Source organism: Toxotes jaculatrix, chromosome 24, assembly GCF_017976425.1.
Source record: "Toxotes jaculatrix isolate fToxJac2 chromosome 24, fToxJac2.pri, whole genome shotgun sequence".
Classification (NCBI taxonomy): domain Eukaryota; kingdom Metazoa; phylum Chordata; class Actinopteri; family Toxotidae; genus Toxotes; species Toxotes jaculatrix.
Genome location: NC_054417.1, coordinates 193879 through 217871, shown reverse-complemented (window position 1 = coordinate 217871; position 23993 = coordinate 193879). Strand labels below are relative to the sequence as shown.

General features: G+C 48.1%; 3 protein-coding genes across 7 annotated transcripts; all 3 read left to right on the top strand.

Moving 5' to 3' along the window:
* Positions 1 to 749: 749 nt before the first annotated feature.
* LOC121178020 (opsin-3-like) lies at positions 750 to 9256 on the top strand. 2 transcript variants are annotated; one of them, XM_041032492.1, is made up of 12 exons: positions 750 to 828; positions 1088 to 1237; positions 1428 to 1497; positions 3166 to 3213; positions 4013 to 4121; positions 4208 to 4293; positions 4501 to 4583; positions 6230 to 6394; positions 6632 to 7505; positions 7702 to 8027; positions 8659 to 8892; positions 9014 to 9256. In XM_041032492.1, the coding sequence occupies exons 9-12, from the start codon at positions 7142 to 7144 to the stop codon at positions 9242 to 9244; spliced, it is 1155 nt and encodes a 384-aa protein (XP_040888426.1). In that variant the 5' UTR covers positions 750 to 828; positions 1088 to 1237; positions 1428 to 1497; positions 3166 to 3213; positions 4013 to 4121; positions 4208 to 4293; positions 4501 to 4583; positions 6230 to 6394; positions 6632 to 7141; the 3' UTR covers positions 9245 to 9256. The 2 variants fall into 2 exon arrangements, with proteins under 2 accessions (XP_040888426.1, XP_040888427.1); XM_041032493.1 differs by lacking the exons at positions 750 to 828; positions 1088 to 1237; positions 1428 to 1497; positions 3166 to 3213; positions 4013 to 4121 and having other exon boundaries at positions 4185 to 4293.
* A 2423-nt stretch (positions 9257 to 11679) lies between these two features.
* On the top strand, positions 11680 to 13405 carry LOC121178021 (E3 ubiquitin-protein ligase TRIM63-like). The gene has a single exon (XM_041032494.1). It carries the CDS (start codon positions 11733 to 11735, stop codon positions 12735 to 12737), a length of 1005 nt encoding a protein of 334 aa, XP_040888428.1. The 5' UTR covers positions 11680 to 11732; the 3' UTR covers positions 12738 to 13405.
* A 712-nt stretch (positions 13406 to 14117) lies between these two features.
* On the top strand, positions 14118 to 23507 carry mlpha (melanophilin a). Of its 4 annotated transcripts, XM_041032489.1 has the most exons (19): positions 14118 to 14156; positions 14396 to 14457; positions 14641 to 14697; positions 14844 to 14974; positions 15783 to 15896; positions 16993 to 17214; positions 17558 to 17670; positions 17756 to 17800; positions 18070 to 18128; positions 18215 to 18304; positions 18384 to 18483; positions 18657 to 18850; positions 19116 to 19196; positions 19296 to 19532; positions 20615 to 20785; positions 21287 to 21448; positions 21647 to 21703; positions 21979 to 22024; positions 22725 to 23507. In XM_041032489.1, the coding sequence occupies exons 5-19, from the start codon at positions 15787 to 15789 to the stop codon at positions 22766 to 22768; spliced, it is 1731 nt and encodes a 576-aa protein (XP_040888423.1). In that variant the 5' UTR covers positions 14118 to 14156; positions 14396 to 14457; positions 14641 to 14697; positions 14844 to 14974; positions 15783 to 15786; the 3' UTR covers positions 22769 to 23507. The 4 variants fall into 4 exon arrangements, with proteins under 4 accessions (XP_040888423.1, XP_040888424.1, XP_040888422.1 ...); XM_041032490.1 differs by lacking the exon at positions 14641 to 14697 and having other exon boundaries at positions 14147 to 14156; XM_041032488.1 differs by lacking the exons at positions 14118 to 14156; positions 14641 to 14697 and having other exon boundaries at positions 14331 to 14457.
* Positions 23508 to 23993: the final 486 nt, after the last annotated feature.

Genomic DNA, 23993 nt, shown 5'->3' with positions numbered 1-23993 from the left:
GTCTGACTGGTCGCTGTTACTGGGAGGTCGAGTGGAGAGGAGAGGTTTATTTATCAGTGAGTTACAGAGGAATCAGTAGAAAAGGAAACACAAACGACTTTTTGTTTGGAAGGAACGATCAGTCCTGGAGTCTGTACTGCCCTGATGTTTATGGTTACTCTGTTTGGCACAATAACACAGTGACAACTGTCTCTTCGTCCTCGTTGTCCTCCTCCTCCTCCTCCTCCTCTGTCTCTGACAGAGTAGCAGTGTATGTGGACTGTCCTGCTGGCTCTCTGTCCTTCTACAGAGTCTCCTCTGACTCACTGATTCACCTCTACACCTTCAACTCCACTTTCACTGAACCTCTGTATCCTGGGTTAGGGTTCTGGTCGTCTGGTTCCTCAGCGTCTCTGTGTTGAGTGTAGCAGAGAGTCTCCTCCTGTTAGAGAAACTGTCTCACAGATAGTGCAGTCTGTCCATGTCTGTCTCAGTCTCTCACACACACTTTCATGTATTAAAGCAGTTTATTCGTTAAACTCTTTTCCTCTTCCAGACTGAAGCTGTGATTATTACAGGATCAAATGTTGGTGACTTTTACTTTTTAAGATTCTGTTATTAATTTTATCTTTTCACAGTAAAAGCATCAGTGTGAATATCAGTGTTTTGTCTTTATCTCTTTATCTGAGGACGACTGAACTGATTCAGTTCAAGTTACAATGCTGCCACAGTTTGAAAAGACAAAGACAGTGAAAATGGTTCTGTGGCTGTCTGTGTTCTTTGAAAGGAGGTTGGACAGTGTCTTTGTCCACGAGGCTCAAGGTGTTCGACGACTCCACAGGTTTTCAGGTTGGTTGTTTGTCTCCTGACTGCACTGAAGAGTCTGAGCCTCGACTTTTGTCTTTTCATACTGCTTCCTTTTTCCTTTTTTTTTTTTTTTTTTTTTTTTTTTTTTTACAGTGCATTCAGTTGGTCACTGGTTGGTGATTTTACAGTACATCCACTGGTTTTTATTTTTTCTCACCAGTGCTCAGTGTTTACAGTGATCCTTGGTCATAATTTTTGACTTCCTGTTCAGTGTACTCCCACTGCCCTCTCTTCCTCACAGAGATTTTTTACAGTGCGTGTCTGGTTGATGATTATTCAAACTGTGACCAGCCCCCAGCTTCCTGCTGATGTCATCAGTTCTGATTAGCGGCAGGTGTATGTCGTACCTGTGCTGACCTTCAGTGAGGAGTTCACCTGCTCAGTGTGACAGGTTGGTGAACTCATGCACCTTCATTCATTCATTCATTCATTCAGTCGCTCAGGTTTGTTTCACTCTGTGGCCTCGCAGTGTGGAGGCACGTGCTGCTCACCTGTGGCCACCAGGTGTCAGTGTGTTACCTGATCACCAGTTTCCTGTTGGTGTTGAACTGCTGCGTGTTTATGTTTCTCTGACGTCACAGGGGAGCAGAGGATGGATGGACTGATCCGGTTCCGACACAGAACCTGAATCCAGCTGCAGACCTCATTAAAGTAAGAGAGAACGTTAACCTGAGATTTAATCATGGAGCTGAGAGGACTTCACCTGTGTACTTGTGCTGCAGTGCAGTGCTCCTGGACTGGGAGTGAACAAGGGGGCAGTTGTAGGTTTCAGCAGTGAGGATCACTTCTGCGTTTATTAACTTTTCTTACTGTTACTTACAACTACCATTTGGAAATGAAGAAAAGAGGAAAATTGCACATAGAGTGTGTAGTAAGAGAAAAAAAAAATCTAAAATAAATAAGTGAAGTGAAAACAAAATAAAAGTATAGTATAATGAAAATCAAGTAAAAATATTGCTGCAGTTCCTCGGCTGCCGCTGAGGGCTGGCTCCAGAAGTGAGCAATTCTCCATTGACCCCTATGTTAAAATAGCCAACTTTACAGGCTAAAAAACAGATTTACAGCCTGGTACATTTTTTGTTTTTGGTCTCTATTGATAGTTTCCACCTCCGTGAACACTGTGGGGGGTGAATTTTTTTGTACCACAACCGTTTTAGTGTTATTTAGGCTTAAAATTCTTACATAAATTAGGGCGTGGTTACGTTGAGTGACAACCCCATAGACAGGCACTGGCAGTTAGCTCTTTGCTAAAGCATCGGCTGAGCTAGGCGGCTACAACCAGAGGCCTCCGGCTACCTCTGCAGTGTCCGTGTTTGTTTGCCATTGTTCGGACAGGTTTCTGTGACAGTATGGCTTGTTGTAGTGTAGACTGTACTAACCGACGGTCGAAGGAGTCTGTGTTATAGTTTTTTCGGTAAGTAAATTTCTCACTATTTTACCTGGATGTTTGCGCTAATTAGCATGTATTAGCATATTTAGCCGTTAGCTTATGACTTCATTGCCGGTCTCTGGTCGCTGCTGATACAGACAGAGGACCGGAGCAGCTAATGTTAGGAACGCTGTTGCGGTGTGTTCCGTGCTCTCAGAGTCCGTTTATTGTGTGAATACTAGGCTACAATTTTATTTGGTCTCATTTCTCTGTTTAAAAAGTCCGACATTGCATGGACAGAGCAGCTCCGTCAGTCAGCGGCTGCTGTGGTTTGTGTGCTGCTGTAACTGTGAGTGGATAGTGGATGGAGGCAGCGGTGAAAGCCGTAAATATTAAATATTAAACATTTTAATATATTATTATTATCATTTTGATGGTTATCATTAATAATAATGTTTTAATATACGTTATATGTATAAAGTTTCAATATATTTTATCAATATGAAATAATAATGAGTTCACAGTTAAATAACAGGCTAGAAATAAATTTTCCCCCCACAACTCCACCCAACCCTGCAGCTCCACCTCAAACCTCTCTATCTGAAACAGTCATGTTTAAAACACAGCAGCAACATTATGATCTCTGTTGTACGCTGTGCTGTGTTGTAAGCATTTTAATAAGTTTAGATTTTTCTAGGAAAGCGTTCAGTTTGCTGCAGGGAAAGATTTCACACCAGAGACAGAAGAAGACGTCCTGCTGGGAAGCAGCTGACGCTACCTGATTATTAATACAACACATGCTGAGCTGCAGTTTCACACGTGTGCTTAAAGCTCCTGCACGTCCGTTAGCACTGGCCTGTCTGACGGGACAATCGCCGTCCTCACAAATTACACGAAAGGTTCAGAGCAGATCTGTGATCAGCTGAAATCCCACAGCTACAGTGTGCCAGGAAGTCCACCAGGAGGACAAGTCCAGCAGCTGCTCAACAGACATGACGGTGAGACACGTTTCTATATTTCTTCTTCTTCTCTTTCTCACACGCCGTAAAGCTGCTCAGACCAAACACAACCTGTCCTCCACACACAGACCTACACCTGTCTCTGCTGCTGTGGCAGGACAGTCTCACACCACAGGTGTTTAGTCCACGGGGGTCTGCAGGTCCTGAAAAGTCCTAAATGTCATCAGTGCTAACTGTTCCTGTCAGGAGACGTTTGTCAGCTCACCGGGATCCAGACGTGGACTTGTACTGAGACCAAAGACCCCCAAGCCCTGCTGCACAGGGCCTGAGACCACAGACCCAGCTTGTCTCTGTGGTGGTTCTGTGGCTCTGGTCCAGGGGCGTCCTGACCCCCCGGCCCCTCACTGACTGTGGAACCAGGAGTTATTGTCGTACAGAGCTGGAGGTTCTGATGGAAGTGGGTCCATGTGGGTCAGGAAGTCCTGTTCTGTCTTGATGGCCGACTTGGACACAGATCAGATGAACCTTGTTCCTTTTCCACTTCCTGGTTCTTCTCTTTTCTTTTGTGGCTGCAGCTGAAAGAACCAAAGTCGAGTGAAAGTCGAGGAGTCAGAGCTGCTCTCAGATCAGCCTGCGGAGGTTTTCACACTTCCTGCTGAGAGTGATGAGTGACGCCTCAGCTGGCAACATCTGTATTTAGATCCACAGCTGATGATGATGATGATGAAGCCAGAGGGACGCTGCAGTTATTCTGACCTTCACACTCACTGCAGCCTTCACACTCACTGCAGCTTTTATTCTGAAAATCCACTCTAACTCTTGCTGTATTGTAGGTCAGAGATCAGGCAGAAGGGGCCCCATGAGGCAGCAGGGATGGAGGCCCCCAGTCAGGCCAGCGGGCTCCTGAACAGACTACGGAGGCCCAGGAGGAACAACATGGAGGACAGGTGACTAAGGAATCAGATTACATGGATTAAACGGGGGCTCATTAAACCAGCAGGTGGAACGACTTTCTGTTCATGTTCATCAACAGAACCAGAACCAGCAGATCCAGAACTCCTGATCAGAGCTGACCAGATCTGCTCCAGGCCTCAGCTCAGTGAGCCGCACGTTTCTGCTGTTTGTAGCTTATTGTTTGTTTCTCTTTTTTTACTTTTACATGAAGCTGTTGTATCAGTAGTTGTTAGTAACAGTCACTGTGAATGATTCAGTTTGTCTTTTTCTGCCTGTAAAGAAAAAAAAACAACAATCAGAAGATTTTAATTTATTTTCTAAAATGTTTATGTTGAAGGGTCAGGAATAAACGATGCTTCCTGTTGTTGACAGGCCTGTTCTACCTGATGGACCAATGGTCGTTCCTCTGATCGGGGACGTCGCCTCCTACAGACACGGAGCCAACGTCAGCTACGGTTATTATCGATTTTTGATTATTGATTGATTAATGAGATGACATCAGCGGCCGGACGCTGTGACTGACTGATGATGTAATGTGTCGCCTGCTGAAACCAGAGAACAGAAGCAGTGAAAGGCTGCAGGGGATAAAAACGCTGAAGAGAATCATGGGAAACCAGCGAAGACAAAGACACTGAGAGGAAGACGAAGACACTAAGAGGAAGACGAAGACACTGAACGGCTTCTGATTTCACTCTGTGAACACTTTTCATTCCACTTCTCTATTTTCAGTTTGTGCTTCACATGTTTGAGTGCATTAGTCCACACATGGACGCAGCGGACGTTCGAACATCTGCTGTGTCCATGTGTGGACCGTTCACACCTTGTATGTCCCACTGCTGGACTCTGGACTCTGAGGCTGTTGATCCGATTGGCTGTCGGTGAAAACCTCCAGGAAAGCAGATGAAACCGAACTTCATCTTCATGTCGCTTATTTCACAAACACATGAACGTGTTCACATCAGATTAGTCTGGTCCTCCGGTCTCAGTGAGGGAACGGGACCTAGGTCTGGATCAGTGAGCAGACCTTCAGGGCACAGATCCAGGAGCCAGGGGATCAGGGGGCCCCTGGTCCAGGCTGAGCTCAGTCCACGTGTGACCAGGTCCAACACCGACAATCCCAAAGCTCCTTCTCAAACCTGGGACCTGCAGCTCAGTTTTCAGTCGAGCTGCAGGGCAAAGGTGACAGGAAGTGGCCTCTGGTCTCCAGGTGATGTGTCGTCAGCTCGACGTCAGAATGATAAATTATCACCTGGTTGTCGATAGCAACCTTTTCTTTTCCCAACAGAACAGCGTGGTTCCATTTTCTTAGAGCACTGCTGTGAAGTTGATGTGGAAATGACAAAATTAGAAAATCATCCGTCCTCTGAACGTCTGAAACGTCCTGAGGCAGAAACATCTGCATCAGATCACAGCTGTCGGATCTTCTGTCAGTTTGTCTTCAGGGTAAATGATGAAAAGTAAAAACCTGATGCTCGGCTGACAGCGAAGGAGAAAACACGACCCTGAGGTTTGACTTTCAGGAGGTGATGTCACAGGAAACGTGATCTCCAGGATGAAGAGGAAAGTTTGAGGCGACAGGATGAGGAAAGAAAGATTCAATAACGCGATGAAACTCAACACTCTGTGTTATTGTGAGACTTAGAGGAGACAAGAAGAAGAAATCCTTCCACGTCTGACAGTAAACAAACAGACCCTGAGCTTCAGGCTTCACATCCACTCAGTCTGTCCTTATGTCCTGCACAGTTTGACCATCATCTGTCCTCAGAGCGAGTCTCTGCAGCTTCGTCCAACGTCTGCTCACTGTGAAACAGCTCTCAGTCACATTCAGGAGCCATACTCGAGGTTCTTCAGATCAAATCACAGCTGAAATCATTCAAAACCTCCACTGAAAAAAGTCGAAGTCTCCAAATGTTTCTGCCCAGCAACACGTGATGTCGCAGCATCCTGTCATACCTCACCTGTCCACCTGTTGCACTTTTATGTATATAGAGTACATTTATTTAATTTCTGATAACTTTCATTTCTAAGTTGTTTTGGCAGTGTTGGAGTTGGAGCTTGTTATAAATATTGTTATAATAAAACATGGCTGTTTGTGCGTTAGCGTTAGGGACTGACAGTCAACATGGCCGACGTCCCCCAGGAGCTCCATCTGGACACCGCAGCTGTCGCCGCCTGCAGCATCAGACCCATCAGATCTGGACCCAGGTGTCCCCCTTCAGTCCTGAGACCGTCAGCGGTCCTGGAGGACGAGGACTGACAGGTGCACGTGAGTTTCCTGCACATTCATCTGATCTCAGCTGGGATCAGGTTTCACACGGTTTAATGAGGATTAACGGAATTAATGTAAAACAAAGAATCAATGTTTTTTATTTAAAGAAAAGTAAATAAATAAATAAATATGATTTAATGCTCATTCGTTTTTTCAGCCGCTGAATCTAAACGTGAAAAGCATCAGTAATAAATAATGATGATCTGTTTGCTTCTTCACATCCGAACTCCGCAGATCCGCATCTGGAAATAGTCTGTGGTTAAAGTCCCGCTCACCGGCCCGTCACTTCTTACAGTGTGGAGGACATTTAACGGCGGCGCGGCGGAGCGGCGCGTCAGTGCGTCCGGATGCGGAGGAAACGCATCAGATCTGAGTTCAGAGAGAGCGGTGAGGGAAATCGGATCGGGATCTTCGGGAGGAGGACCGGCAGCTGGTCCGACTCTCACCGGATTATTTGCTCACACGTGAACTTCTGTGCGCCGCGCGGAGCCGCTGCTCCGGCTGATGATGGAACAGGGAGCGGCGGTCGGACTCGTCCGCAGCGCAGCGCGTCGCTGCCGGACGCTTCTCCTCCAGTAGCTGCAGTCTGAGTCCAGGACCGCTCAGGATGTGAAGACCCACAAAGTTCTCAGTGTTTTCAGTTCTCACGGACAGATCCTCACGCGCCGCGCGGCGCCGCGCGTAAAAACCGAGCCCATCACTTACGCACCAACAGTTGGCGCAGCGCGCGACCGACATCCCGACATGTTCTCTGAGGTGAGCGGCATCAACCTGACCTCCAACCTGAGCGAGCCGCTGGCCTCTCTGGAGCAGGGCTGGAACGACACGCCGCAGGAGCGGCTGTCGCGCAGCGGTCACCGCGTGGTGTCGGTGTTTCTGGGCTCCATCATGGTGTTCGGCTTCCTCAACAACCTGCTGGTCCTGGTTCTGTTCTGCAGGTTCAAGACTCTGCGGACCCCCGTCAACATGCTGCTGCTCAACATCAGCGTCAGCGACATGCTGGTCTGCCTCTGCGGCACGACGCTCAGCTTCGCCTCCAGCCTGCGGAGCCGCTGGTTGTACGGCCGACACGGCTGCATGTGGTACGGCTTCGTCAACTCCTGCTTCGGTGAGTGGCTGCTGAGGCGCGAGCTGCAGGTGTGTGTGTGTGTGTGTGTGAATATAAACTTCACATGAAATGAAAAGTTTCTTGATTTAAATAAAGTTTCATGTCTGTCTGTCAGGTGTTTGCTTAGTCTCAGGTAAACGTGGAGCTGCAGGTTTAAAGCATCAGAAAACATTTTAACCTGAATGTGTCTTTTCAGGTATCGTATCTCTGATGTCCCTGTCCGTCCTGTCCTACGACCGCTACAGCACCCTGATGGTTTACAACAAGCGGGCCCCGGACTACAGGCGGCCCCTGCTGGCGGTGGGGGGGTCGTGGCTGTACTCGGTGGTGTGGACGGTGCCCCCCCTGCTGGGCTGGAGCAGCTATGGTCTGGAGGGGGCGGGGACCAGCTGCTCGGTGACGTGGACGGAGAGATCATCTCGCTCTCACTCCTACATCGTCTGTCTGTTCGTCTTCTGTCTCGGTCTCCCCGTCCTCGTCATGGTCTACTGCTACGGACGTCTGCTCTACGCTGTCAAACAGGTGGGTCATCGGCCAATCAGAGACAGGGAAACACACCTGAAAGTGTCTCTGGTCTGTTCTCAGGAAGCTTAGAGCAGGTAACACACTGAAGGTTCAGGTGACGTCCTGTAATCACCTGGAATCGATCCTCTGATAACTGTGGATCAATAGCTGTCATCAACATGTTCAGGTGTGTGTGTGTGTTTGACAACAGGAAACTAAGACGTGGGCTCGCTGAGTCCAGCTCCCTCTGTCCAAAGTTCAGAGTGTTGGTGTCAGAGATCATTTAAATGGATTCACTGTCTGAGCTCCTGATGAAAACCTGTGAGTCCAGACTCAGGGTAAAGACTCTCTGTGTGTCGGGGGTCAGTGAAGCGTCAGTCGACAGTCACATGATTAAACTCACATTCCTCAGATTCAACACCTGAGACACGCAGAGCTGCAGAGACATGTGACCCAGGACCACCGAGCTGGTTTTCATTAACCTGTGTGTGTGTTCTCTCTGAGGTTCCTCTCACTCTTCTTCTCTGGATGTGAGTGTGAGTTTTGTGTGTTTGTTTATCGGAGCACACTCTGATGATTCTGTTTGTTTATTGTGGAAACAGTAAGCGATCAGCTGTTCTGTCCTGGTTCCCTGTGTTGTGTCTGACAGGTGGGTCGTATCAGACGGACGGCGGCTCGTCGCAGAGAGTTCCACATCCTGTTCATGGTTGTCACCACGGTGGTGTGTTACCTGTTCTGCTGGATGCCGTATGGCGTCGTCGCCATGATGGCCACCTTTGGCCGGCCGGGACTCATCAGCCCCGTCGCCAGCGTCGTCCCGTCCATCCTCGCCAAGAGCAGCACCGTCATCAACCCGGTCATCTACATCCTCATGAACAAACAGGTGATACACACCTGTGGTCAGGTGTCAGAAGGACTGGGGATGTTTGTTTGCGTCGCCTCTGTCACAGTTTGTTGTTGTTTGTTGTTGCTGATTTGTTGACGTTGTTGTTTCTGCTCCTCAGTTTTATCGCTGTTTCCTGATCCTCTTCCACTGTAAACACCACCTGACAGAGAACGGACACTCCTCCATGCCCTCGAAGACCACCATGGTCCAGCTCAACCGGCGAGTCTGCGATAGCCCCGTCGTCACTGTGCCGCCGCTCGCCAAATCCAGCCCGGTGGAGCCGGAGGGAACCAGCGCTGTTGTGTCGGACAGAACCGACCCGGCCGAGCCGCCTGAGACCTCCTCCTGAGGGTTAGAGGGTCTAAAAACTGACTGACAACCAAAGGGTGTAACAGTGGACTGCCCCGCCCCTCAGTGGTGTCACGTGTCACAGTAGCCCCGCCTCCCAGAAGCTCGTCACTGATGTGTCGGTGAAGTGATCATCACGGCGAGACATCAACAGAGACGAGGTACGGAGTCACATCTGCGTCACTGCCAGAAAAACCTCACAGGAGGTTTGACTGTTTACTCACGAATTAGTCAACAAACAACAACAAGACGTGGCTGTAAACAAAACACGCCTTATATTCATTCACTCAATAATTGGTTTGATTTTCAGTCAGGTGAAATCTTTACATTTAAACTCAAGTGTTTTCTGTATGTGAGTGAAACAACAACAGGAAGTGACAGAAGTAAAACCATTTGTTTTTCCTGTAAACAACAAGTGATCAATCAAACATATTGAAGGAGTGAGGTGAGTCAGCAGACAGGTGAGTCACACCTGGGACACAGATGGAACTCCATACACTCTGTGATGCTCCTGTGGGATCATGTCACTGAAATGTGAACATTTTTCTATGGTCTCTGGTCTGTGTGGAACGTGTGTGGAACGTGTGTGGAACGTGTGTGGAACGTGTGTGGAACGTGTGTGGAACGTCTGTGTGGAGTCGTGATTGAGGAAACGTTGGAATAAAGTTCTGTGAGCTGCTCACACTCGTCTCATGTGCTGATGTTCAGCTGGAGTTTTATTGAAAATGATTAAACACATTAAATAACAATGAATAACTTTAATTTTAAACAATAACTACATGAAATTAATGTTTTTTTAAATTAATTGCAGCTCGTAGTTCATTTAAAGTTTTAATTATAAATAAATTGAATTTCATTTTTGTTTAATCTTTAACAAATTAAGCTTCAGATGTTTCTCACATTCAGTTTCACGTCAGAAGTTTTGCTGAGTTTCTAATTTACAGAAGAAGAAGAAGAAGAGACGCTGTCGTTGTCCAGAAAAACTCAGACAGAAGCAAAGAATGAGCTGCACGGTGAGAAGTCACCTTTTACAGTGTGTTACAGTGCAGAGCTGTGACAGGGTTATTGTGTTGTTGTCTGTGTGGAGCTGAGGATGAATGAATGAGTTTCATGGCCTTTAAACCTGAACCAGTGAATGAGTGGACTTTGTTTAACCATCCACCCATCCACCCACCCATTCACCCATCCACCCATCCACCTATCCATCTATTCATCAGGCTGATTAAACACAGAAAGTGTCGTCGTCTGTTTAAAAAAAACTGTTAAAAAAGAAAAGTCAAATTCATCAGAAATAATAAAACGGTGATTCTCCTCATTCACCACCGGAGGGCAGCAAACTCATCCAAACACTGAACTGCTGTGTTTTGTCTCATGTCTCCAAAGCCCCTGTCCACTACGTCTTACCCAGAGTCAAGGTGCTGAGGTGGATCTGAGGTCCAGGATGTGGGACAGCATGGACAGGAAGAGGAGGAGCCAGGTCAGCAGGTTGCTGTACATTTATACATTGCTCTGATGTTGCTGAGCAAGTTGCTGAACATGCTTTGTTGCTCCACCTGTTGCTTGTGTTGCTCTGATGCTGCTGAACACACTACTCTGTTGCTCTCATTGCTGAACACATTGCTCCATTGTTGCTTCGATGTTGTGTAATACACTTATTGTTCATGTTGCTGCCCACATTGCTGTGTTGTTGCTGCATGTGGAAACTGTCACACGTTTCCATGAAGTTGCGTGTTTGTTCCAGAAGCTGCTGTTCAGCTGTCACATGACGGACTGTTTACTTCACTGAGTGCTGCTGTTGTGTAACACACACACAGTTAAACACACACATAGGGAGCGTTTGGGGTCAAAGGTCGAGCTGACGTTTGGTGTTTGATTCGTTTAAAGTTTTATTTTCTGTTTAGTCAAATGGACAAACATCCCGTCAGCCTCCAGCTGCATGTTTTCTCTGGTCTTTGTTCAGTTTTCAGTGTTTTCTGTTGTTTTTTTTATAAAACTGTTGATTGTTTGTGAAGTTTGTGAAAGTTTAAACAGAAACTGGGATAAAAAGGCCTGAGGAGAAAATCAGAAAACAACCAGAAATATTTGTTCATTCATTTGTTCATCAGAGGGGACACGTCCACGTGTCAACAGGCTTCATGCAATATGTTGTTGTTGGTTTCTGCAGCCTGGGGTGTGGGGGGGTGAGGGGGTGAGGGGGAGGGTGAGGAGAGGGTGTGCTTGTTCTCACAGGAAAGGCCTGGTGGTGTTGGGGTGGGGGTGACCGGGGGCGTCTGGGCCTCAGTAAGGCATGTGCAGCAGCAGGAGGGGCTGCTGGGAGTCTATTTTCTCCGAATCAGTTTGACAAACAGCCGGCTGGGGGCTGGGGGCTGGGGGCTGGGGGCTGGGGGCTGGGGGGGGCAGCTGTCCTTTGCTCGGGGGTATAAAGGCTGAGGAGCTTCTGACGGCGGCAGATAAAAATAAACCACAGAGAAGGACAGAAGAAGAAGAAAATGGACATTCAGACGGGTCAGGTGGTTCGTCCGGTCAGCGCCATGGACAGTCTGGAGAAGCAGCTGAGCTGTCCCATCTGCCTGGACATGTTCACCAAGCCTGTGGTGATCCTGCCCTGCCAGCACAACCTGTGTCGGGGCTGTGCCAACGACCTCTACGAGTCCAGGAACCCCTACCACTTCTCAGGAGGGACCTTCCGATGCCCCACCTGCCGCTTCGAGGTGGTCCTAGACCGCCACGGGGTGTACGGGCTCCAGAGGAACCTGCTGGTGGAGAACATCATCGACATCTACAAGCAGCAGCAAGAGAGCCAGGGGGGCGACAGCGAGGACCCCCCCTTGAAGGACAAAGACACCAAGGAGCCCAAGTGTAAGGAGCACGAGGACGAACGCATCAACATCTACTGCGTCACCTGCCAGACGCCCACCTGCTCCATGTGCAAGGTGTTCGGTCAGCACAAAGACTGCGAGGTGTCGCCGCTGCACGCCGTCTACCAGAGCCAGAAGAACGAGCTCCGAGCCGCCGTGGAGATGCTGGCCGCGGGAAACAGCTGCGTCCAAGCTGTGATGTCGCAGATGGACGACACCTGCAAGCTGATCCAGGACAACGGGGAGCTGCAGAGGAGGCGACTGGGCGAGAGCTTCGACCTGCTGTACGCCATCCTGGAGGAGAGGAAGGGCCAGCTGCTGGAGCGCATCAGCCAGGAGGAGCGGGACAAACTGTCCGCCCTCAGAGCGCTCGCCGAGCAGTACAAGCAGCAGCTGCAGCTCAGCGCCCAGCTGCAGGAGAAGCTGAAGCAGAGCGTGCAGTGCTGCGGCGTCGCCGAGTTCCTCCTCACCGCCAAACAGCTGCAGGAGGAGGCCCAGCAGGCAGCCAGAGGAGGCCAGCTGCAGAGGCCCGAGCCGGGCTACGAGAGCATGGAGCACCTGTGCCTGGACACGGAGGAGGTGGAAGTCCTGCTCGCTGGCATGGACTTCAGACAGGACGACGGGGAGGAAGACTAGGAGTAACAACAGAGAGTAACAACAGTGAGTAACAACAGTAAGGAAGGACTTTGATCAGACTGTTCTGTGTGGGAGGAAGACCAGGTGGCTGAAAGGAGGTAAGGAAACAAACAGTTTTCTGGCCTCCTCTCTCTCGTCCGGGGTCCTGGTCTTCCTCCGACATCGTGGCGTCTGGAAGACCATGCACCTGACAAAGTAAAAGCAGAAGAAAAGACTTGTAGGACTGATCCTGGGCGGAGGACGACCAAAACGCCAACAGAGAACAAAAACAGTGACATGTAATAGTTTTATGCTTGGAGGAAGACCAGGAGGCCGACAGAAAGTAAAAGTAAGGAAAGACTTTGACTGGACGACGTCTGGTCAAAGGAAGCTGCTGCTTCAGAAACTTCAGGTGTTTGTGGACAAAGAAACGGAGTTGTGCAATTTTCTGGTGAAGTTTTGTTTTTTTTGTTTTTTTTTTTTTACTCGTACAAAATGAAACATTTTGTTTTTGACTTTTTATACTTTTGTATTTGGAATGTTTTTGTCGTCACTCGAGTTTGGACAAAGTCCGGACGACACTTTTTATTTATCCTTTTTCGTCTCTTTGTGAAACTGAAAACTTGAACTGCAAACTTCAGACTCTGCTGTAACTTTGAAATGTGTGAATAAAGTTTTATTTGATTGTATGTATTTGAATAAAGTTTTATTTGATTGTATGTATTGTTCTCGTCATTTCCTCTTCCAGAACATAAAACACACAAAAACAAACGGAGAAAAACAGGATGTTTTGTTTCTTTTGTCTTCTGAAGGTGTGAATAAAGTTTTATTTCTGTTCTCAGGGACTTTTCCAGCCTCAGTCTGTATTTAGCAGCACACGTTTTCCTATTTTTACTGAGGTCAGTGAACGCCTCCTGGCCTTGTTTAGTTGTCTGTTGGTGTAAATTGAGGCTATTTATACCGAGCGCTGAGAGGACAGGAATAGATGTGTTAGGTTATGTTTCACTGAGTGACCCAGCTGGACTGAGGCATGCTGGGAAAGGGACGGGGCCTGAGTCTCATCAGGTCTCGCTCACTGTTTGATAAAACTGTGAAGTGCCTCAGATAAACGCTGACATCTGATTGGTTGGTGTTTTCTGCTGACATTTACAGAGGAGGTCGTCTCAGAGTGTGGACTCAGGCCGTGGGCTCTGTCTCAGCCGTGAGACAGCTCTGTCTCAGAGTGTGGACTCGGGCCGTGGAGTCTGTCTCAGAGTGTGGCTGAGATCATGGACCCAGAATCTCGGTCTTTAAATAGACCACATGACAAAGGAAAGTAGAAACTGGATCCGACCTCTGACCCCAGCAGCTGACTGAAGTCCCCCAGAAACCAGCTACAGGCCAGAGACACTGAAATAGACTGAGACAGACTGATGTGAGAAACAGAACCCCTGTCCTCTGGTCTGTGTCCAACAAAAAGGCTCCAGTTTAGTTTGTGTCTCAGACCGATGAAGGACGCACTTCATATGTCTGCACTGTCCTACTGACACCTACAAACACACACACACACACACCTGTATAATTCATGTATTTGACATGTTGTAAACATGGTTTGTTGTCGTGCTGTATTTATTTGTTGAGTCGTGATCTTTTTGATTTGACTTATTTAGTTTTTTCTTATTTTTCTTTGTTTTGTCAAGTTGGGCGAGGACGTGGACAAGGACGTCCCCTGGATGAAATCCAACCACCTGAACTCAGACAGGTCAGAGAACTTTACTGTACATGTGAGGACATCAGCAGCGAGTGTGTAGATCTGAGGTCACGTGATCAGATGTCAGCTGACTACGCTTTTTAAAAAAAAGGTGATTTCACTTTTTCTTTTCTGTCCAGACCAGATCATTTCAAAATAAAATAAAATCCAGTTTGAATTTGTCTTTGAATCCAGGTCAGAGGTCAGAGGTCAGATTCTCTGTAGGTGAAAAGGATTTTTCCTCTCAGATCTGTGAGTTTAGCTGAAAATCAGAGGCTGTGGCTGCAGAGCGCCCCCTGTGGTCAGAGTCAGTAACTACACCTGTGTGTGTGTGTGTGTGTGTGTGTGTGTGTGTCAGTGTGTGTCAGTGTGTGTCAGTGTGTGTCAGACTGTGTCAGAGTGTGTATTGTATTTGTCAGGAGGGTGTTCATCATGTGATCAGCTGATTCTCTGGGTTCAGACTCAGATGCTTCATCACTCCAGCCTGAAGACACAGAGACGAAGACACAGAGACGGAGACACAGAGACGGTCAGTTTGTTTTCTCATTGATTAACTGATTGATCTAAACCTGGTTATTGGTAAACTGAGTGGAGCTCAGTGAATGTGGAGAGCGTTTCTCTGTTTTTAATTATTCTGTGTGAAATCAGTTCATTCAGCCGCTGCCTGGAACCTGCTGCAGACAGCTTTAACATTCACTTCACACGAGTTCACACACAACGTCATCATAGAATACAATAGAATAGAATAGAATGCCTTTTATTGTCATTATACATCTTTTACATGTACAGCGAGATGGAAAGCATCTCCTTCTTCAGTGCAACGTGTAGAAATATACAACACAGAATAAAATAAAATAAGATTAAATAAGTTTAGTGCAAGTTGAAAATGTATAAAAAGAAAGAAAGAAAGCTTTACAACAATATGAAGAGAGTTAAAAAAAAAATCATCATCATCAGGGTGTGGTGACCAACTCAGCAACCAGCAACTGACTCAGCAACCAGCAACAGACTCTGACATTTTATTGATAAAATACCTGTCTTTATTAAACTGGTCTGACTGGTCTGACTGGTCTGAGGTCTCCAGTGTGCCTCTTCTATGAAGTAACTGTTGTTGTGGTGAAAAAGTTTTAGTTGGAAAACGTTGGATGCAAAAACCAGACTCTGAACATTTCTCTAAACATTCTGCTTCACTATTGTTAGTAAAGATGTACAGAAGCAACATTAGAACCCTGGGGAACCCTGGGGAACCCTGGGGAACCCTGGGGAACCCTGAGGAACCCTGCGTCACAGGAACAGCTGCACATCCTTCAACTTTCATGTCTCATGCTGATTTTCAGCGTCATGGAGCGAAAGCTGGATCTTTCCCGTCTGACGGACGAAGAAGCCAAACACGTGTGGGAGGTGATTCAACGAGACTTCAGCCTCCGAAAGAAAGAAGAGGAGAGACTCGGGTATGTCTGTCCATCTGTCTGTGGTCTTTTACACCACACACAGGAAACACATGAACATACATTTTTTTCTCATATTTAATGAATGTAAACAGACCCTGGATCAGTACGACCTGTTTTTAATAATGCTAATAATAAATCTCGGTCATTCAGTGTGTCTTCAGCTCACCTGTCCAGGTGTCCCCCTGTTTCTGGGTTCAAACCTGTGAACAGAGTCTCTGAGACTCCGTGAGGACTCATGTGGGCTTTGGAGGAATGTGAGTCAGAAAGACGTCCTTGTTGTCTCGGTCGATCACGGCTCAGTCACACGGACGAGAGTCTGCAGCTGAAAACGGGAAACTCACAAAGACTCACTGTGTTTCCTCTGAAGACTCCATCTCCCAGCAGCCCCGGGGGCAAACTCCCAATCACACAGAGGCAGGAGCAGCTGGGTTTAAGGTTTTCATCCAGAAAAATCTCTGCTGCGTCAGTCGGCTGATCCCTGATGATCTATAACATGATCTTCACTCTGCATGAATGAATGAACGAGTGAGTGAGTGAGTGAGTGAGTGAGTGAGTGAGTGAGTCCTCTGTAAGCACTGGAAGCTGCTGTGATAAATTGGTTTTAATGTTTTAAGCAGAGAAATAATCCAAATAAGTTTTTCACTGAAGAAACGACGACAGACGCAGAAACGATGGAGTCAGTCCAACTCACAGTCTGATGACGTCTCTCTCTGTGTCTCTGCTGTGAGAGGACATGGTGTGATCACGTCCTCTGAATGTGGCTGTTTAACGTGGACCTTCGCTTTAATGACAGCGTCACATGAAACGCTGAGAACACGCTGTTTATTCACAGCATGATCTGCTGTAATGAGGCTCAGATCCACCAGGATCCACCAGGATCCCAGTCTAACCCTCAGAGCAGTAATCCACAGGCCTTCCAGCTTCGCCTGTGAGCCTGTAGCTGGTGGGTGGACCTGAAGCTGTGCACGGTCTCTTTCTGACTCCAGACTCTTCAGACTTTAGGTCTGATCGGTGTCATTTCATGATGCAGTCCAGAAGACGTCCCTACGACTCGGACCCAGACCCCATGACTTACCTGTCCTCCTTGTTTCTGCAGCGAGCTGAAGAATAAGATCGAGAAGGAGGACACGAAGCGGGAGCTGCTGGGCTCTCAGAGCAGACTGTCCGACTCGCTGTGCATCCGCTGCCTGCAGCCCTTCAAGTTCCTGGTCAACAGCAAGCGCCAGTGTTTGGACTGTCACATGTACACCTGCAAGTCCTGCAGCCGCTACAACAAGAAGGAGCACGGCTGGGTGTGTGACAACTGCCGCATGACCAGGTGAGACTCCACCTGCCTGACCAGGTGACCTGGACACAGGCAGAGGACAGGTACGTGTTGTTCAGGATCAGTGAGACCGAAAATCAGATCTTTGCCTCTCTGGGTCAGAGAGTGTTAGCACTGGCTAACCCACTCACCTGTTCCTTATACTGCAGTGTCAGTGAAGGGTTAGCACAGGACTCACTGTCCCCTGCAGGACTCACTGTCCCCTGGAGGACTCAGCTGAGATGTTACAGGTAGACTGTGACTCAGAGCTGAGTTTTTCAAACAGCTTCAAGTGTATTAACCCTTTGTCCTGTGTGTGTGTGTGCGTGTGCGTGTGTGTGCGTGTGTGTGCGTGCAGGGTGTTGAAGATGGGGACTCTGGGTTGGTACCATGACAACGTCAGAAACCGGTTCAAACGTTTCGGCAGCGCCAAAGTCATGAGGTCTCTGTACAAGAGGCTGAACGGGGAAGGTGAGTCATCGTCACGCGTGTCACCTGCAGCACTGAGAAACATGTCATGAGAACACGTCTGATGAAAATGCGTTGACTCCCTCAGGCGGTCGGGACGACGACACTCAGAGCATGCCGGACGTCCGGAGCCGTGAGTCCACGATGAAACGCTCGGCCGTCGAACACGCGGCGGCTGAACGCGTTTCCTTCAGCTCAGGTCTCTGTGGTGGAAACTCAGGTGCAGCCGTGAGTTTCTCAGGCTGATGTTTGTTTGTTTGGAGACGAAACAGACTCACGTTTGTTTACATGTCAACATCGGGTTTCATCACCACAGAGAACGAGCTGTTTCCTCTCTGTCTCAGTGAAGTTGTTGGTTCTGTGTTTGGATAATGACGACGTGTTTTCTGTGTGTGACTGCAGACGTGTACAACGGTAACGAGGACGAGCACGGAGACACCGAGGCTCAGCGTTACAGAGTGGTAAGACCTCAGATCTCATGATGTGAATCAGACGTGACGCCTGCAGATTTAACTCCTCCTCCTCCTTCTTCTCCTCCTCTGCTCAGATGAGGAAGAGTAAACGCCTGCTGTCGGTTCATCCTCTGGACTTTGACTCTGAGGAATATTTCCCTCACTCACGACGACCGTCCGTCCAGGTAAATCACACACCTGAGCCTGACAGGTTAACCCCCCCCCCTCGTGTGAGTCTCCATGTGACCGTTGTCTCCCTCACAGATGCAGGAGGATCGATGCTACAGGAACGACGTGGACTACGACCTGTACAACCACCGGATGAACCGCAGGAAGAGTCTGGACCGATACGCCATGAGGCCTGGTCAGTACACACTGTACTGCAGTACTCTGAGTACTGGGTCCATCTGCTGCCTGTTGGTGGAACTGCAGCTTAATTCCTTAAAGATCATCTTCATTATATTGTTTATGTTTACAGACATGTTACACGTGTGCTCATTTGTTTACCTGCATCTGTTCGTACCTGTGTGTGAGCAGATGACTATGGGGAGAGCAGGATGGTCCGCACTCGCTCTCTGTCTAAGATCAGCTCGTCGGTGGCTCGGCAGCAGTACGTCGACACCTCCGATGAGGACGAATACCAGAGATACCCCCCCATGTTCCAGCAACCCCCCCACCGCCGCAGAAACAGCAGAGCCTCCTCCCAGGAGAACCTGGGACAAGCCCCGCCCGTAAGAACAGACAGCCAATCATCCTTCAGTCTTAGCCTCAGTGTATTTTTCATACTGATGATCGGTTCGGTTCCCGGTCACACGCCGAGCAGGACGAATAACCAGAAACTTTCTTCTTTGAAAAGTCGAAATTTGTTCCAGTTAAAACTGGAAAATGTTTCACTGCTGAAAACACAGGAAATGTTAGTCACGATAACAAGAGACTGAACAAGTCGCCGTGACGACGGCGGCGACCCTCTGAGACTCTCTGCTTTAAATGTTGTAGATTAACGAGCTGAGCAAACGCATGTCGGCCATCGAGAGTCTGCTGAGCCGCCTGGAGGAAAAGATGACGCCTGCCGACGAGGTGAGACCGGACCTCAGCCTCGCTTCACAGAGAATGAAATGACAGCAGGCTGTGTATTATTTTGAAAAACTGTCACCGCTCCTCTGCTTCCTCCTTCAGGCATCGACTCCGTCAGGTCACAACGAGGAGGAGAAGCTGAGAAGGAAGCTGAGCGAGCTGGCGGGAAACCTGAGCGATAAGGGCCTGTCGTCGGACGACGAGGTCGGGAAGAAGCCCTTCCCTCTGGGTAAAGGTCCAGCTGGCGCCAGGGGCGGCCCGTCCGTCACTCTGGACTCTCTGAAGGACAAAGCCTTCCACAGCTCGTCCAGCGACGAGATGCCTACTGAGGCTCAGAAGGTAGGATGGAGGTCAGGACGGCGCCGTCCATCACTGAGCTGATTTATGGGTCTGTGCTACAGCAAGCGGGAACCTGGAGGTTTGTGAAACCGGCTGAGAGTTTCTGAGCCGGATCCAGACTCCCAGGGTTCAGGTTTCCTGAACGTTTAGGTTCTGTGATGCTGTGTAAATGTCCAGGTTCCCGTTTGCGATGCAGTGAGTTAACGGTCAGTGCTTCCACAGCATGGCTCAGCTTACCCCCACAGAAAAGGTCAGACGCCATCAGTGTCCACACAGGAGGAGTTTCTGTTCTGAGCAAACCAGAAGAATTTCATGATTGTTTTTATGTTTAAGCCTCTGTCTCCGTACGAAGAACCTCATCATGACGAGGAACGTGTCATGATGAGAACGTCTCCCTCAGTCGTGACCAGAAGAGAAGACGTGGATCATGAGATGATCTGTTCTCAGTCTGATTCCAGGACAAAACCTGGACCCTCCACGTTTCAGAGACCTCCTGAAACGGATGAGGAACCTTTGGGAAAAGACTCTTCGTTTCTTGAGCTCTGTGGTTTTAACGTTGTTTGAACGTTTCTAATGTGACGTTGAACTAATGTTAAAACGGTCAGACTGCATGACTCCGCCTCCTGACTAACAGGCTGCTTCCTGCCTCTGTTAAAAACCTGCTGGTTCAGCAGGTTGTGTTAATGTGAAGGTCAGCAGCTACCTGCCTGGACCGCCGAGACCCCCACAGAGACCAGAGACCTCTGAGACCAGGTCTGCAGGGTGTTTACCTGAGTGATCCGGTGTTTCGGTGTCCAGATTTAACCAAACACCAAAACTCTCTGATGTGCGATGAAGCTAAAATGTAGGTTTTGATGTTATTCTCTGCTTTGAGCAGGGTTAGTCTGACATCTGGTCCACGTAAGACGGATGAGATTAAACACCTGAAAGTCCAACGTCCCTGGCTGTGAAACTGAACTGAGACCGGACTGAGAAGACCCCGTCCAGACTCCGGTGGTGTCTTGGCGTCTGGGCCGGTAGCTGCTGCAGGATCAGATGTAGTTTTCCAGCTGCTAACATCTGTCCCTCTACATGGCTTTCAGAGATCAACTGCTGCCGCCCTCTGTGACCTCACCACTGAGGTCCTGAGAACCATTAATGCCACAGAAAACGCAATGGTCGAGTACGGCCTCTCAGAGCCGACCGACAGGTCCCACTTAGTAGGGACTGACGTAAAGCAAGCAGATGATGCTTTCAGGGAACTTGAGGAAAATGTAAGCTTCCAACATGAACTGCACGCCTCGTTCTCCCCCTAACCTCTCTCTGTCTGAAGGTCCGACTAAGCCGACCCCCCCACCTCGTCTGAAGCATGACAGAAATGTCTGGACTGGCTTTGAATGTCCCCGGCTGCTGTGTCTCCGGTCTGTCCAGCGCGGGGCTGAGTATCCCAACACACATGACTGGTTCCAGTTTGAGTCCAGCCGGAGCAGCTTTCTGAAGCAGGGCCCAGTGTTAAAGGCTCAGTGATCATAATAAGAATAATAATGATTGTTTGTGATGAGTCTGGAAAACTTGTGCAGAAAGGTCTTTGAATGAGGCGGGACGTCCTCTCAGCTGTCTCACTGTCCTCCTGAGAGGGAGCAAAGCCATCAGAGGACCGGTGTCCGTCTGTCGGACAGTGATACTCAGCCCCGTCCCTGTATTTATCACTGGTCTGAAGCTGTGTTGGCGTCCTCTCAGGTGACACAGGTGTGTTTGTCCTGTGACCTGCCCAGGTGTACATTGCGGCCGGGCAGTCGTACGAACTGGAGACGAAGCTTCGGAAACTCGAGCAGAGCGCCAAGAACCGCTTTGGAGGGACCACGGACTCTGAGCTGTCCGAGCTAGAGGACGTGGTGGCGCTGACCGCCGCCAGAGTCCAGAGCACCGAGAGCGAGGTGAGTCCAGACTGGCACCGGAACCAGAACAGTGTCGTTCAGTTTCTGTCCGTTATGAAAAACAATGACAGATTTTCACTGTGGTGTCATTAGGAGACAAGTGTCTGTGAATCAGAGGACAAAGGTTCTCGGATTCTTCCATTTTACTGTCCATGAGGTTGAAACTCATGCTCGTCTTTTTCCGTCTGCTCTCGGCAGGTGTCGGACATCGAGAGTAAGATCGCCGCTCTGAGCGCAGCAGGGTCGAAGAAGAAGGTCAGTCTGTTGGTCTCCGGTTTTTCTGTAGGAAAAAAACGTCTTAAATAATTAGAAAAGCAAACATGAGAAACCACTCAGCTCGGAATCTTCTCACCTTCAGAGAAAATCATCTGATCAGGATGAGATTTTTATCCTGTCACATACAAGATTTCATTATCACACCGCGACCTTTGACCTGATGAGACCTGATGAGACGTGTCTGTGCTTGAGTCCAGGGTTAGTCCCGTTCAGCTTGGATTTGTTATTCTGACTCATGTTTCCTGTGTCCACAGGTCTCTGGATCCCATCAGAGGAAAAAGTCCACGCAGGATTTTCCCAGTAAGACCTGAGATCAGATTATCATCACAGACTGAAACCTGTGACTCAGACAAAGACATGTTCTGTTGTTTCTAAGGTTCTACACAGAAGAACGTGAAGAGACGAGTGTCTTCATCCCTTTGTAAACAAACTCACGAAATTCTTGATTTCTCAGAGAAGGAATCAGGATCAGTTCTACAGGAAAACTGGGGATGTGACATTTCCTGTCTGCGCTGTAGACGTTCCGTCCTTTCACTCGTAGACGTTCCGTCCTTTCACTCGTAGACGTTCCGTCCTTTCACTCGTAGACGTTCCGTCCTTTCACTCGTAGACGTTCTGTCCTTTCACTCGTAGACGTTCCTTCTGGTTGCTCGCGGCCTTGTTCTAACCCTAGCCCTCAGTGTGAACAGAGGATGCTGAGTGTGGTTCCTGAAAGTTCAGAACCTTTGAGTGATGTTTCACAGCTGATTGGTGACGTGTCCTGAGCTCCAGAACAGAACGCTGTTCCTGTGGAACCCATTTGTGCCACAGTTCAGCCGCTCATCACAGACCTGAACATGTTTTCATCCATTCATCAGAATGTCTCCTCCTCGTCCTGTTTGCTGTTTTTCTGACTTTGTGTTTGTCAGAAACTATGAACCCAAACATTCCTTTGTTTTGTTCAGGTTCTCTCAGACATTTGTTTCATCATGTGGATTTATTTTGTTCTTTTTCCTCACAGAAACCAACGGAGCTCAGTGGAAGTCGCACAACAACATGTACTGAGCCGGAGAACCGGAGAACCAGCAGCAGTTTAAAAACTCGATGTGAAAGAGATTGAATTCCTGTCCGACTAAATCAGAACCGTTCCAATATGATCAGATAACCAAAACTAAAAATGGGTGAAAGTTCAAAACTGTGAAGCTCTGGGTCCATTTACAAAAAGCTTCACTCAGTTAAAGTCTTCTTACTGACTTTTTCTGGAGCTTTCAACCACATCTCACAGTCCACGACGTCCCTGAACGCAAAGACAACTTCAGCGTCTTAACTCCACACAAATGTTTAGTATGAGACAGAAACGAAATTCAAAGCCACGCGAGGAAAAGGAACAAACTTCAGTTTAAGTTCAGCAACGACTTTAACGTCATTTTGACTTTTTCACGACCTGAAACGTAATAATGAAGAATTTAATCCTGAAAAATGGAAAGTCTGTATTTTACTCTTTCATTTATCTGTTTCTTTATTGATTAGTTTTATTGTTTTCAGTCCTTCTGATCACGTGATCAATAAACGGACCTGCTCCTGGAAACAGTTTAGATGAGACTGTTCCTGGACTTGAGCAGAAACAGGGTTTCCTCCTGCTGAACGATGGTCAGCTGACTGTAGGCAGGATGTTATTGATCACAATCAATAATCTGATGTTTGGAAACATTGTTGAGAAGATTCAAATGTTGCTTTGATTTATTGATTATAGGTGAAAGCTGAAAAGAAATGCTGTATTGATGGTAAGAACGTGTCAGTGTTTGGCTTCTCGTCAATAAACCAAATGATCAGCTCTGTGATTGAGTTATTGATCCTGATCCTGATCGACAGATTTCTGCAGCAGAAGAATCCAAAGAAAACGTTGGTGAGAAAAACGTTTTTAATTCAAATGAAAAAGTAAACTGGACGTTGGTTTGTAAAGGGATAAATGTCACCTGTCCTCATGTGGACTGTCCCTTTAAAAAGATTTAACCCGGACACTGACACGTCTTCTGCCTCTGTCCATAAAGTGGACAGAGACAGAAGACAAGCCTTTGTGAGACATTTTCATCCTTTCACACTAAGATCAGTCCACTGTGTGTGTGTGGTAAAGCTAAAATGCGGTGAATCAGACACTGGAAACGTGTGTCCTCCTTCAAAATAAAAGCGGGACTGTTTGACCGGAAGCAACATTGCAAAAGTCTGATGGGTCACGTGTTTGTACAGTAAAAATATCAAACTGGGATCTAACGACTTCCGGTGGTAACTT

Bases quoted from the DNA above. Each gene is read 5' to 3' on its own strand.
- LOC121178020 (XM_041032492.1), top strand. From the start codon at position 7,142: ATGTTCTCTGAGGTGAGCGGCATCAACCTGACCTCCAACCTGAGCGAG. The intron at 7,506-7,701 runs GTGAGTGGCTGC...GTGTCTTTTCAG, and splicing joins CTTCGTCAACTCCTGCTTCG to GTATCGTATCTCTGATGTCC. The intron at 8,028-8,658 runs GTGGGTCATCGG...TGTGTCTGACAG, and splicing joins TGCTCTACGCTGTCAAACAG to GTGGGTCGTATCAGACGGAC.
- LOC121178021 (XM_041032494.1), top strand. From the start codon at position 11,733: ATGGACATTCAGACGGGTCAGGTGGTTCGTCCGGTCAGCGCCATGGAC.
- mlpha (XM_041032489.1), top strand. From the start codon at position 15,787: ATGGAGCGAAAGCTGGATCTTTCCCGTCTGACGGACGAAGAAGCCAAA. The intron at 15,897-16,992 runs GTATGTCTGTCC...TTGTTTCTGCAG, and splicing joins AAAGAAGAGGAGAGACTCGG to CGAGCTGAAGAATAAGATCG. The intron at 20,786-21,286 runs GTAAGCTTCCAA...TGACCTGCCCAG, and splicing joins TCAGGGAACTTGAGGAAAAT to GTGTACATTGCGGCCGGGCA.